The 12,500-nt window shown below is 37.3% G+C and overlaps 1 protein-coding gene across 2 annotated transcripts in view; it reads left to right on the top strand.

The window, feature by feature from the left end:
- Positions 1-4,334: 4,334 nt before the first annotated feature.
- LOC138969092 (uncharacterized) overlaps positions 4,335-12,500 on the top strand; it is a 12,780-nt gene continuing 4,614 nt past the window's right edge. Inside the window, exons 1-3 of one of the 2 annotated variants that reach the window (XR_011456374.1) lie at positions 4,336-4,496; positions 10,470-10,663; positions 12,460-12,500. The exon at positions 12,460-12,500 is cut by the window's right edge and continues 143 nt beyond it. Coding sequence is in view for 1 of the 2 variants with exons in the window: in XM_070341797.1 (XP_070197898.1) it covers positions 4,343-4,496; positions 10,470-10,663 (348 nt within the window). In the remaining variant the exon portion in view is untranslated. Of the gene's footprint in view, positions 4,497-10,469; positions 10,664-12,459 lie in introns of both variants that reach the window. The other variant, XM_070341797.1, reaches the window with a different exon arrangement.

Raw genomic sequence — 12,500 nt, 5'->3', positions numbered from 1 at the left:
GTCTTCAGAATGAAAACCTGCAGCTACGGCGAAGTTGTTCGTCCTCTACTTGGATTCGAACAATCCGCAGCTAGTATATGATGTTTTCGATTGCGAATTAAATGAGATTTTACTTACAGTTGATAAGGTGAACAAAGTCATTCAAGGCCTTGTTAAACGTAAAGCTACTGATCCTTGTTTTATCCACAATATTATATGTTTGATAGCTGTGTTTGTCGTTATAGTATTAGTAGAATATCTGAAGCAGCTGTTTAACGGGAGCCTCAGGGCAGGTATTTATCCCAGCTTGTGGACGACTAACAAAGACTTACCAGCTAAATGTTATATTCATCCAACAACATACACAAGCTGTGTCAGGAAGGCCATGAAGCGGTGTGTCCACAGCCATGTTTGCAGGTGTGTGGTTTTTTTTCAACGGAATAACATAACATCTGCACAGTCGGGATTTATTTCTGGTGACTCCATTTGTCATCGTGGCTGAGGTTCACGGACCAGGTGGGTGATAACAAACCGCGGGGTTTGATTGGTTGAAATCACAACAACTCTTAATGTCAACCAACACCGCTTCTGGGTCCCACCCGGTTGGTAACTTTCTAATGCACCGCGGCCCTGGTTTCCAAATACGAAGAAATGTGATATGGGATATTACCGCACAGGCTTAGGTCTATTTTCATGTATAAAAGGCATCTGACAAAATCTGGCTCAATGGGTTATTATTTAAATTAAAATCAGTAGGTATAAGAGGACGATTGTTAAAATGGTTCCGAGATTATTTAGGAAATTGTTATTAGACTGTTGTAAGTACGGGTACTAAGTCTGCATTAAAGGGCTTACATGCAGGTGTTCCACAAGGTTCTTAAACATTTAGTCAAGTTTTGACTAAATGTTTTAACATAGACGGGGAATCGAGTTCAAATCCCGGTCTCTGCCGCCAGGTGGGTTAAGAGTGGAGATTTTTCCGATCTCGCAGGTCAACTAATGTTTAGACTTGCTAGTGACTTAACCCCCTTCGTGTGTACGCACAAGCACAAGACTAAGTGCGCACGGAAAAGATCCTGTAATCCATGTCAGAGTTCAGTGGGTTATAGAAACACGAAAATACCCAGCATGCCTCCCCCGAAATCGGCGTATGCTGCATGAATGTCATGAATGGCGGGGTAAAAACGGTCATACGCGTTAATCCATTCGTGCTAAAAACATGAGTGAACGTGGGAGTCTAAGCCCATGAACGAAGAAGAAGAAGAGAAGATATCTATATGTTTTTGGAATCAAGAAATGATAACGATTAAGATGAAATCTTTTTTGGATCGATTTCATAAATTATAATCGTAGCAATAATTAACCTATTTTCGTTAATTGTGATCACTTTTTAAGAGTAAACACGACATATGTTTATATTTTTAGATTCAGAAATTGATGAAGAATACGATGTAATCAATTTTAAATCGTTTTACGAACAATTGAGTTTAATGACAACTTTAACAAGCAAACTAAGTAATCAATTGTTTAGCCTCAAAGCTGAAATGCAACACCAGAGTCCGGGCTTCATCGAAGATTACTTGACCAAACTTTCAACAGATTTGTTTAATAAAAGAGAGCGTGACAGTGCCGCCTCAACTTTTACAAAATGCCGGATATGACGTCATCAAAGAAATTTATCAAAAAAATGAAGAAGAAAAAAGTCTGGGGAGGCTATACTCAGGAACTCTCATGTCAAGTTTCATGATGATCGGTCGAGTAGTTTTCTCTGAATCGCTCTCCACACACACACACACACACACACACACACACACACACACACACACACACACACACACACACACACACACACACACACACACCAAGACCCTCATCTCGATTGTCCCTCTCCCGTAGCGACAAAGGAATGGAACGGGAATGGGAGGGATCGGGAGGGGCCCTTAATGGACAGCCAATGGACGTTAACGGAACTCCTTTGAACGGTAGGAACGGTTGGGACGGGTGAGTTCGGGCTGCATGTTCACAATTTTAGTCATTCCCCGCCCGTTCCAAATGAACGGTAATGGAACCTTATTACGTCGGCAACGGAACTCATGGATCGTTAATGGAACTTAACGCAATGGTAACGTAACGCTAGCGCTCTCACACACTGGGTTGTCATCACTTTCAACTCAAAGCCATGACGTTCCCTACACAAGGCTTTGATAACGAACGGATAAGGGGCGTAACTCCTTAGTCATATTACAGTTGAACATTCAAAGCGGGTCGGCTTCACTCAATTTCTTGGCATCAGAAGCTTGACATAAATTAGGAAAACAAATGGTTGGACCCATCATGGACCAACTAAAACGCTGTAGGGCAGAATTCATATTTTGATAGTATTTTTGAACGTTCTCAGCGTCACTGCAGGAAGTGGCGTTCTCAGCGTGCAGAAAGTGAGAGTCAAGTCCCTTTGTATCAACAACGAAAATCTTTGCATCTTTGAATGAATCGAAACGCATTTTGGTTGTCTCAAAAAGGGTGTAAACAAAAGTCAACCTTTTCAATTTGTGTTGTAGAGGGTTTCACATTTTATACATGTGATAACATAGAATAATAATAATAGGCCGATCAAATTTCTCAACCAACCACACAGACGCATTGCAACAAAATTAATCTTTTTCACTTTTTTACTTTCCACTTTCTGCAGTGACGCTGAGAACGTTCAAAAATACCATCAAAATATTAATTCTGCCCTACAGCGTTTTAGTTGGTCCATGATGGGTCCAACCATTTGTTTTCCTAATTTATGTCAAGCCTCTGATGCCAAGAAATTGAGTCAAGCCGACCCGCTTTGAATTTTCAACTGTAATATAACTAAGGAGTTACGCCCCTTATCCGTTCGTTATCAAAGCCTAGTGTAGGGAACGTCATGGCTTTGAGTTGAAAGTGGGTTGTCATACCCGCATTCCACACATCCGTTCTAGCTTCCGTTCCCAGCCGTCCTGAAGACGGCTGCCACTATGGTCAGACGCTGCTCAAAGATGCCAAAAACGATCGTTTGCGCACGGATGTGTTGAATGGGGGTATAAGCAAGGCAACGTTAACACGGTCATTATGCATAGTCAGCGATCACTACGGGCCAGTCATCATTGCTGCAACGAATCGTGAACTCCGATCAGTGCAGTGTCCAAAGCAAGGGTATCACATGAAACGCACACTGCATAACATACTGGTCAGAGTTAAAGTTGTTGGTCGCGATGGCAGGTAAGAGCCGGTCAACCACGTGCTATTGCTTCGCCTCGCTTTGAAAAGCTTGACCCCAAGTCAAGGGCGCTTGCTGTGTCACACCGCTTACAAATCCTGACAGGAGTTTTCCGGAAACACGTCTACCCTTTGTCAATTTCATGCATTTATTGTTTAGGCAAAAAAAAAAAAAAAAAAAAGAGGTGTGGTTACGGCAACATAGCCACAAAAAAATAGGGTAGGAAGGTAGGCAATCACTTTTTTTTTAAAAACTTTTTTTTCTAATGTGTACAAATTAAACCTACTTGACAGGGAAATAAGTGTGCGACTCGGGCGCTTTTGCTTTCATTGCGTTTTCGTAACCACACCTATTTTTTTTTAGGCCTTTAACAGCCTTACCCCGCACCGCACTTTTTCCTGATTTTTGTCAGGACAACCACACCTTGTGTCTGAACTGCGGAGCCTCAATTATGCACACACGTACGCACACAAATACTCGATTACCAAACACAAACACAATCTCATATTTTCGCAAATTTTGACACCGCAGACACAACACTGAACAGCATTGATTAATACATTCTTGTCCATTTATGTATTGTAAGAATTCGCGCCAAAAGTAAATGTTAAATTTGCTGTGCCACAGATGAATGTACAGTTAAACAAACCGATACCAAGTGTGTCATATAATGTTATTGTTTATCGAATAAAAGGGCACGCTTAAGCGTCTTCCCAAACTTTAAAGAAAACGATCTCGTATTTTCTCACCAAAAATGTGACCCTCCACCACGAAATGAGTCGCATGTCACCACGCGCGGTTCTGCGATAGGCTTAATATTAGTCCAGGGAGTGTCTGGTAACAGTATGAGGGTCACCTTAGTCACAGGCTTATAACTCAAACAAGTTTTCTCTCTTTTCTAAAACGGTTTTCACCACTGGATAGAGCATAAAAAAACTCTTTAGAAAATGTAAAAATATGAAAATCATGCAAAGGTGACATGCGACTCATTTCGTGGTGGAGGGTCACAAATGTGCCGAACCCCCTCTACGTATCTTCCCACTACCCTGGTGTGTGTACGCAAAAAAAAAAACACCCACGTATGTGTATATAACCAGGCGCTTCGTTTGTTGGTGATACATGTACTTCACGATGACGATGAAAGCAAAAGCGGCAATAATGGTGGTGGCAGTGACGATGATGGTGATTTTTATGACTACGGCGAGTGCGAATGAAGAGCTTTCTGTTCGCCATCGTCGTGGAACACTGACACAGTGCTCTGGAGGCAAAAGAGGTACGTAGACAGAAAGAAAGAAAACACGAAAAATGGGAATAAATACAGAAAGATTATTATAAACAAAATATAAACGAAAGACAGAGAGAAAGGAAGGAAGGAAGGACGAAACAAAGAAAGATTGCAAAAAATAGCACACCCAAAAGTAAGAAAGAAAGATTGCACACACACAAAAATGCAAATAAAAAAGAAAGAAATTATGAAATAAAGACAGAAAGTAGATAGAAAGTAACAACGCGCGTGAGTGTGTGACAGTGCCGCCTCAACTTTCACAAGAAGCCGAATAAGACGTTATCAAAGAATTTGTTATTTTTGTGTTAAAGTGTCCGGGGATATCCTTTGCAGAAATTCTCATGTAAAGTTTCATAAAGATCGCTCAAGTAGTTTTCTCTGATTCCCTCTAGTTGACTAAATGTCAACAACAACAAAAGGCAGAAAGAAAGAAAAGAAAAGAAAGATCGAAAAGAAAAGCAAACAAGTCGCGTAAGGCGATAATACAACATATATTCAAGCTGTCGAACTCACAGAATGAAACTAAACGCACTGCATTTTTTTCAGCAAAATCGTTTACTCGTAGCATCGTCAGTCCACCACTCGTGGCAAAAGTAGTGAAATTGACAATCCATTATAGTGCGGTAGTGGTTGCGCTAAGCACGATATTACGCTTTTCTGTATCTCTATTCTTGTTAACTCTCTGAGCTTGTTTTCAATCCAAACATATCATATCTATATGATTTTGGAATCAGGAACCAACAACGAATAAGAAATTTGATTTTAATCATAATTTTAATATTTTTAATGTTTAGAGCTTGTTTTTAAATCTAAATCGAACATATTTATATGGGTTTTTTAATCAGAAAATGATAAAGAATAACATTAAATGGATTTTGGATCGTTTTATTAAAAACAATGTAATTACAATTTTCAGATTTTTAATGACCAAACTAATTTATTAATGTTTAAGCCTCCAAGCTGAAATGCAATACCAAAGTGTCCGGCCTTTGTCGATGATGGCTTGGCCACAATTTCAATCAATTTCATTGCAAAATGAGGGTGTGACAGTGCCGCCTCAACTTTTACAAAAAGCCGGATATGACGTCATCAAAGACATTTATCGAAAAAACGAAAAATATCTCTCGGGATATCATTCCCAGAAACTCTCATGTAAAATGTCATAAAGATCACTCCAGTAGTTTACTCTAAGTCGCTCTACACACACATACAAACACACATACACCACGACCCTCGTCTCGATTCCCCCTCTATGTTAAAACATTTAGTCAAAACTTGACTAATGTAAAAGAACGAAAAGGTGGAATAAAGACAAAAAGAGAGATAAGAAGAAACAAAGAAAAAAGAAGAAAACAATAGTAAAAAAGAAAGAAGAAAAAGGTAGCATAAAGACAAAAAGAGATGAAAGGAAAGAAGGGAGAATAAAGGAAAGAAAGAACAAAATAAAATAGAAAAAATAATTTTTTAAAAACCCGAAATGGTGAACAACAATGACAAAAAGAGAGATACGGTAGAAAAAACACACACAACAACAACAACAACAGATTGCTAAATAAATAGCAAAAAGAAAGAAAGAACGAAAACAAAGGTGAAATAAAATAAAATAGATAACGACAGAAAGAAACAAACAAAGCAATACAAACAGAAAGAAAGAAAGAAAGATAGATAAATAAATATTGTTTTCCCTTCGCATGCATTTCAACAACAAATATTCAAGGTACTTGATAAAAAAAAACCTCTGAAAAACTATTCATGGTGAGGGGGGAGGGGGGGGTGTCCAAAACAACTAATACTTTAATCATTTATTTGCGACTTTTTTGGACAACATTTAATATTTAGTTTAGGGGAAACATTCTTTTTTCAGAAAAAGATAAAGAATGTTGAATGTTTTCTTCTACTCTAAACAGGTCCCGCCATGCAACCTCTTCATATTTATGAGTAGAGTTTGCTTAATGAGTAGAAATCATAGGTAGATGTGTAGATATAATTTGTACTCTAAAAAAAATCATTTGGTTCAAACAAATGTTATTTTCCCAGTTTGTGTGGAGTTAGACAAGGGGAAAACTTGTCACCGTTGTTTTTTGCTCTATTTTTAAATGATCTAAAGCCTTTTCTGTTGGAAAACAGTAATGGTTTACAATCTATGTCAAGAGAGGCTATTGTGGCTGGAATGGATGATACGGATGTAAATGCTTTGTTTCAAATGTTTTTATTACTGTATGCGGATGATACTGTGATCTGCTCAGAGTCTGAAAAAAACCTGCAAGAATGTTTAAACAAAATGCACGAATACTGTTTAAAATGGCGTATAAATATTAATGTAAGCAAAACGAAAGTTATAGTTTTTTCCAGAGGTAAAATTAGAAATAAACCACTGTTTACGTACAATGGCAATTTAATCGAAGTAGTGTTTGATGTAATGTACTTGGGCCTTAAGATTAATTATAATAATACATTTTCAGTCGCACAGAAGAATCTAAATGATCGTGCCTCAAGGGCAATGTTTGTTCTTTTGCGCACTTGTAGACAATTGTCACTGCCTGTGGACATACAAGTTGACCTGTTCGATAAAATGATTGCTCAAATTTTATTGTATGGATGTGAAGTATGGGGTTTTGGTTCCTGTGAACTTGCTACTAAACTTCAATTGCGTTTTTATAAAATTGTTTTCAAACTAAAAAAATCAACTCCAAATGCTATGATATTTGGTGAACTTGGAAGATATCCACTAGATGTTAATATGAAATGTAGAATGATTTGCTATTGGTATAAACTGATTAGTCCTATTCATAAAAATAAATGTTCAAGTATTGTGTATTGCTTTACTTATGAATTGTATATCAACAAGATGATTGAATCCAAGTACTTATGTTTCATTGAAAAAACTTTAAATGAAATTGGTCTCTCTGGCCTTTGGACTTCTCAAGAAAATATTCAATACTCAAGCACATGGTTTAAAAAGAAAGTAACAAGTCGCGTAAGGCGAAAATACAATATTTAGTCAAGTAGCTGTCGAACTCACAGAATGAAACTGAACGCAACGCAACGCAGCAAGACCGTATACTCGTAGCATCGTCACTCCACCGCCCGTGGCAAAGGCAGTGCCCGTGGAATTGACAAGAAGAGCGGGGTATTCGTTGCGCTGAGAAGGATAGCACGCTTTTCTGTACCTCTCTTCGTTTTAACTTTCTGAGCGTGTTTGTAATCCAAACATATCATATCTATATATTTTTGGAATCAGGAACCGACAAGGAATAAGATGAAAGTGTTTTTAAATTGATTTCGAAAAAAAAAATTTGATAATAATTTTTATATATTTAATTTTCAGAGCTTGTTTTTAATCCGAATATAACATATTTATATGTTTTTGGAATCAGCAAATGATGGAGAATAAGATAAACATAAATTTGGATCGTTTTATAAATTTTTATTTTTTTTTACAATTTTCAGATTTTTAATGACCAAAGTCATTAATTAAATTTTAAGCCACTGAGGGCGTGACAGTGCCGCCTCAACTTTCACGAAAAGCCGGATATGACGTCATCAAAGACATTTATCAAAAAAATGAAAAAAACGTTCGGGGATTTCATACCCAGGAACTCTCATGTCAAATTTCATAAAGATCGGTCTAGTAGTTTAGTCTGAATCGCTCTGCACACACACACACACACACACGCACGCACACACGCACATACACCACGACCCTCGTTTCGATTCCCCCTCGATGTTATAATATTTAGTCAAAACTTGACTAAATATAAAAAGAAGCTTATATGACCAGCATATCCATAACTGGTTTACAGAAATTGGAACAAAAAATATGTTTTGGAATTATCGAATGTTCAAAGATATATTTGTATGTGAAGACTACGTCACAACCCTGCCATATCAGCAATGTGTTTCAATGATGAAGTTTAGAACATTAAACAACAATTTGCCTGTACAGAAAGAACGTTATCTTAACATCCCAAGGTCAGAAAGAACTTGCACCAAATGTGTATCGCATGACATAGGTGATGAATTCCATTATTTAATTGTCTGTGATTTTTTCAAAGAAGAAAGAGCTGAGTTGTTACCACCTTACTATTGGAAAAAACTAATGCACTTAAATTTAAAAAGTTGTTTGCTACTAAGAAAAAGAAATTGCTAAAGAATATTTTGGACTTTACTAATAGAATTTGTAACAGTTTTTCATATTTTTTTTTAATTTTTTTTAATTGTTTTTAATTTTTTTTTAATTTATTTATTTATTTATTATATTAGCATATATCATGATTGTATTGATTGTATTTATTGTTCAAAATGCCCCCATGGGTTATGGACTAATAAACTTGAACTTGAACTTGAACTTGTTATTCAAAATACATGACAAAGAACAATTCGAAAATGTGTAACTAGGACACGAACTCAGGCAAAAGCTTATTTTACGTGGCCAAACCAATGTACCATTACACAAATCTTCATGATGGTGGACATGACAATAATACAACATTATTTCTCAGTAAGTCGCAGAGATTTATTTGCTCTCATATCATGTGAAAGGCTAGAGAGATGTGAGCTCTCATATCAACTTAAAGTCTAGAGAAATGTGTGCTCTCATATCAATTCAAAGTCTAGAGAAATGTGTGCTCTCATATCAATTCAAAGTCTAGAGAAATGCGTGCTCTCATATCCAATAAAAGTCCAGAGAAATGTGTGCTCTCATATCAATTGAAAGTCCAAAGAAATGTGTGCTCTCATATCAATTAAAAGTCCAGAGAAATGTGTGCTCTCATATCAATTGAAAGTCTAGAGAAATGTGTGCTCTCATATCAATTGAAAGTCTAGAGAAATGTGTGCTCTCATATCAACTGAAAGTCTAGAGAAATGTGTGCTCTCATATCAATTGAAAGTCTAGAGAAATGTGTGCTCTCATATCAATTGAAAGTCTGGAGAAATGTGTGCTCTCATATCAATTGAAAGTCCAGAGAAATGTGTGCTCTCATATCAATTGAAAGTCCAGAGAAATGTGTGCTCTCATATCAATTAAAAGTCCAGAGAAATGTGTGCTCTCATATCAATTGAAAGTCTAGAGAAATGTGTGCTCTCATATCAATTGAAAGTCTGGAGAAATGTGTGCTCTCATATCAATTAAAAGTCCAGAGAAATGTGTGCTCTCATATCTATTGAAAGTCTAGAGAAATGTGTGCTCTCATATCAACTGAAAGTCTGAGGAAATGTGTGCCCTCATATCAACTGAAAGTCTAGAGAAATGTGTGCTCTCATATCAATTGAAACTCTAGAGAAATGTGTGCTCTCATATCAACTGAAAGTCTGGAGAAATATGTGCTCTCATATAAATTGAAAGTCTAGAGAAATGTGTGCTCGCATATCAACTGAAAGTCTAGAGAAATATGTGCTCTCATATCAATTGAAAGTCTAGAGAAATGTGTGCTCTCATATCAATTGAAAGTCTAGAGAAATGTGTGCTCTCATATCAACTGAAAGTCTAGCGAAATGTGTGCTCTCATATCAATTGAAAGTCTAGAACAATGCGTGCCCTCATATCAGTTGAAAGTCTAGAGAAATGTGTGCTCTTATATCAACTGAAAGTCTAGAGAAATGTGTGCTCTCATATCAATTCAAAGTCTAAAGAAATGCGAGCTCTCATATCAATTCAAAGTCTAGAGAAATGTGTACTCTCATATCAATTGAAAGTCTTGAGAAATGTGTGCTCTCATATCAATTGAAACTCTAGAGAAATGTGTGCTCTCATATCAACTGAAAGTCTAGCGAAATGTGTGCTCTCATATCAATTGAAAGTCTAGAGAAATGTGTGCTCTCATATCAACTGAAAGTCTTGAAAATGTATGCTCTCATATCAACTAAAAGTGTAGAGAAATGTGTGCTCTCATATCAACTGAAAGAGATGTGGTGTACTCGACACACCATGGAATGTTCTTTTAAACTTGTATTTCACAGTTCCGGTCAGGATTTGCGTGAAAACGGCGGAGGGTAATGCGGTTCAATCACGCGGTACTGACTCAGACGTGCGCGTGCGACTGAATGGAGCGAACTGCCACTCCCCTGTGTATGACCTTGAGAGTTCTAATGATGATTTCGAGCAAGGTGACTACGATTGTTACGGCTTCAAGACTTATGACGTTGGAACTCCGGTAAGAGATATGACTTGATTCGGAAGATAGGTTAAATGATCTCCTACTGTCCCTTGCCCAAAAGAAAGTGGCCGTATTGACTCTCTTAGATATGTCAGCGGCTTTTGACACTATCGACCACAGCATTCTTCTTCAACGCCTTGAAAAAATTTTTGGAATCCGTGACACTGCTCTTCAGTTCATGAGGCAAGATCACAGGAGTTGTCTCGCGTTATTACTCCAGAAGCGCTCAATGTTTAAAAGCGTTGTACAATGTACACAGGTGAGCGCTGAAATAAAAAATGTTTAAACAATCTAGTCGGGTTTGGTAACTGATGATTATCAGAAACTTCAGATTTTGGAATTAAGAGAACGATTTAGGCTTAAATGAAGGCGTGATATTTCAAAAAATTCTCTCCGAACGTGCTCCACATGCTTTCACCGTAACATTTCAAGCCAAACCAAACCGAAAGCTATTTTTGTCAGTGTCGTGTGGAACTGTCTTCCAGAATTTGTTTGAGTTCCAGTGAGTGTCAATACGTTCAAAAGACACCTTTAATTTGCAGTAAATTTCACACTACGAAGAATGAAAGTGGTGGAAGGCTTCAGATGTATTTTTATGTGTCCATAGCATCAGTGTTTCATTATAAAAAATTTAAAAAAGCTCCCAAGTTTTGATAACACAATTGCCAAAGAGTATATATGTTCAGTAATAAATGTATACATTTAGCAGTAGCTTAAAGCCATTCTTGTGTACATATTCGTATGATTGTTTTATTCTTTTTTTCCCTGGTTTTGTTTTTTTGGGGGGAGGGTTTGCAAAAAACCCTCGTTAATACCCTTATACCACAACCCTTTGAGTGGAATTGATCTCTCACTCTCTTAATTAAAGGTGGTCGTCTACATTTTTGCTTTTTTTCTCAATAATCTTATGTTTAGATTTCGCTAAAAAGTTATGTCAGATGATGAATGAACCATGGGGAAAAAAGTTATAGAAAAAAAATATATGTAAAAAAAGATTTTATTTTTGGGTAGCGTGACTCACGCTTCCAATATTTTGTTTTCTGTTTGCTGAGAACATGTGCTTTGCCTAAAAATACTGACCAATCAAATTCATGTCACTATGCTTATAGCCACGCCCAAACAAGTGCAGCAACAGTTTGACACTGGAGCGCTGTCCACGCTTTTTTTTAAACGCACGAAATGCACGGGATTTGAGAGGAGTTTTGCGCTTGACATTTTCCAAATAAGGATATCCTACTATGAGTACTACGCTGGAATACTACAATGAATTTTCAAATGGCTACACTGGCTTCGTCTTTCCTGATCGAAAGGGGGTGTATTATTGATATTTGTAGATAATAGACTCTGCATTTTAATGGTCAAATGGCGATTTCGGTATAAAAATGTAGACAAGGACCTTTAATTTATGTTACATATTATATTGGTTGCATTTTGCAATTTTCATCTATCAATTCATTCCATTTGTACGCCTCTTTTGTGGATATTGTGTGTTTAGTATTTGTTTAAGGACACTGACGGGTTGTTAGACAAGGCAGTGTGCCTTCACACCTTTATCCTTGTAAAATAAAGTCCGTTCGTTCGCTTGTTCGTTCTCTCTCTCTCTCTCTCTCTCTCTCTCTCTCTCTCTCTCTCTCTCTCTCTCTCTCTCTCTCTCTCTCTCTCTCTCTCTCTCTCTCTCTCTCTCTCTCTCTATGTCACCCACCCTCCCCTCCTCCTTTTTCTTTCTCTCTATATATTTTTCTTCGGCAAAAACACTTATACCCCCCCCCTGCCTTGTCTGTTTGGTCAAACAGGTGAACAGTATCCAAGTATTATTGGTTCCATTTCGCGATAG

The sequence above is a fragment of the Littorina saxatilis genome, linkage group LG6, assembly GCF_037325665.1.
Source record: "Littorina saxatilis isolate snail1 linkage group LG6, US_GU_Lsax_2.0, whole genome shotgun sequence".
Lineage (NCBI taxonomy): Eukaryota > Metazoa > Mollusca > Gastropoda > Littorinimorpha > Littorinidae > Littorina > Littorina saxatilis.
Note: the sequence above shows the minus strand (reverse complement) of the source record. Positions and strands in the feature narration are given on the sequence as shown.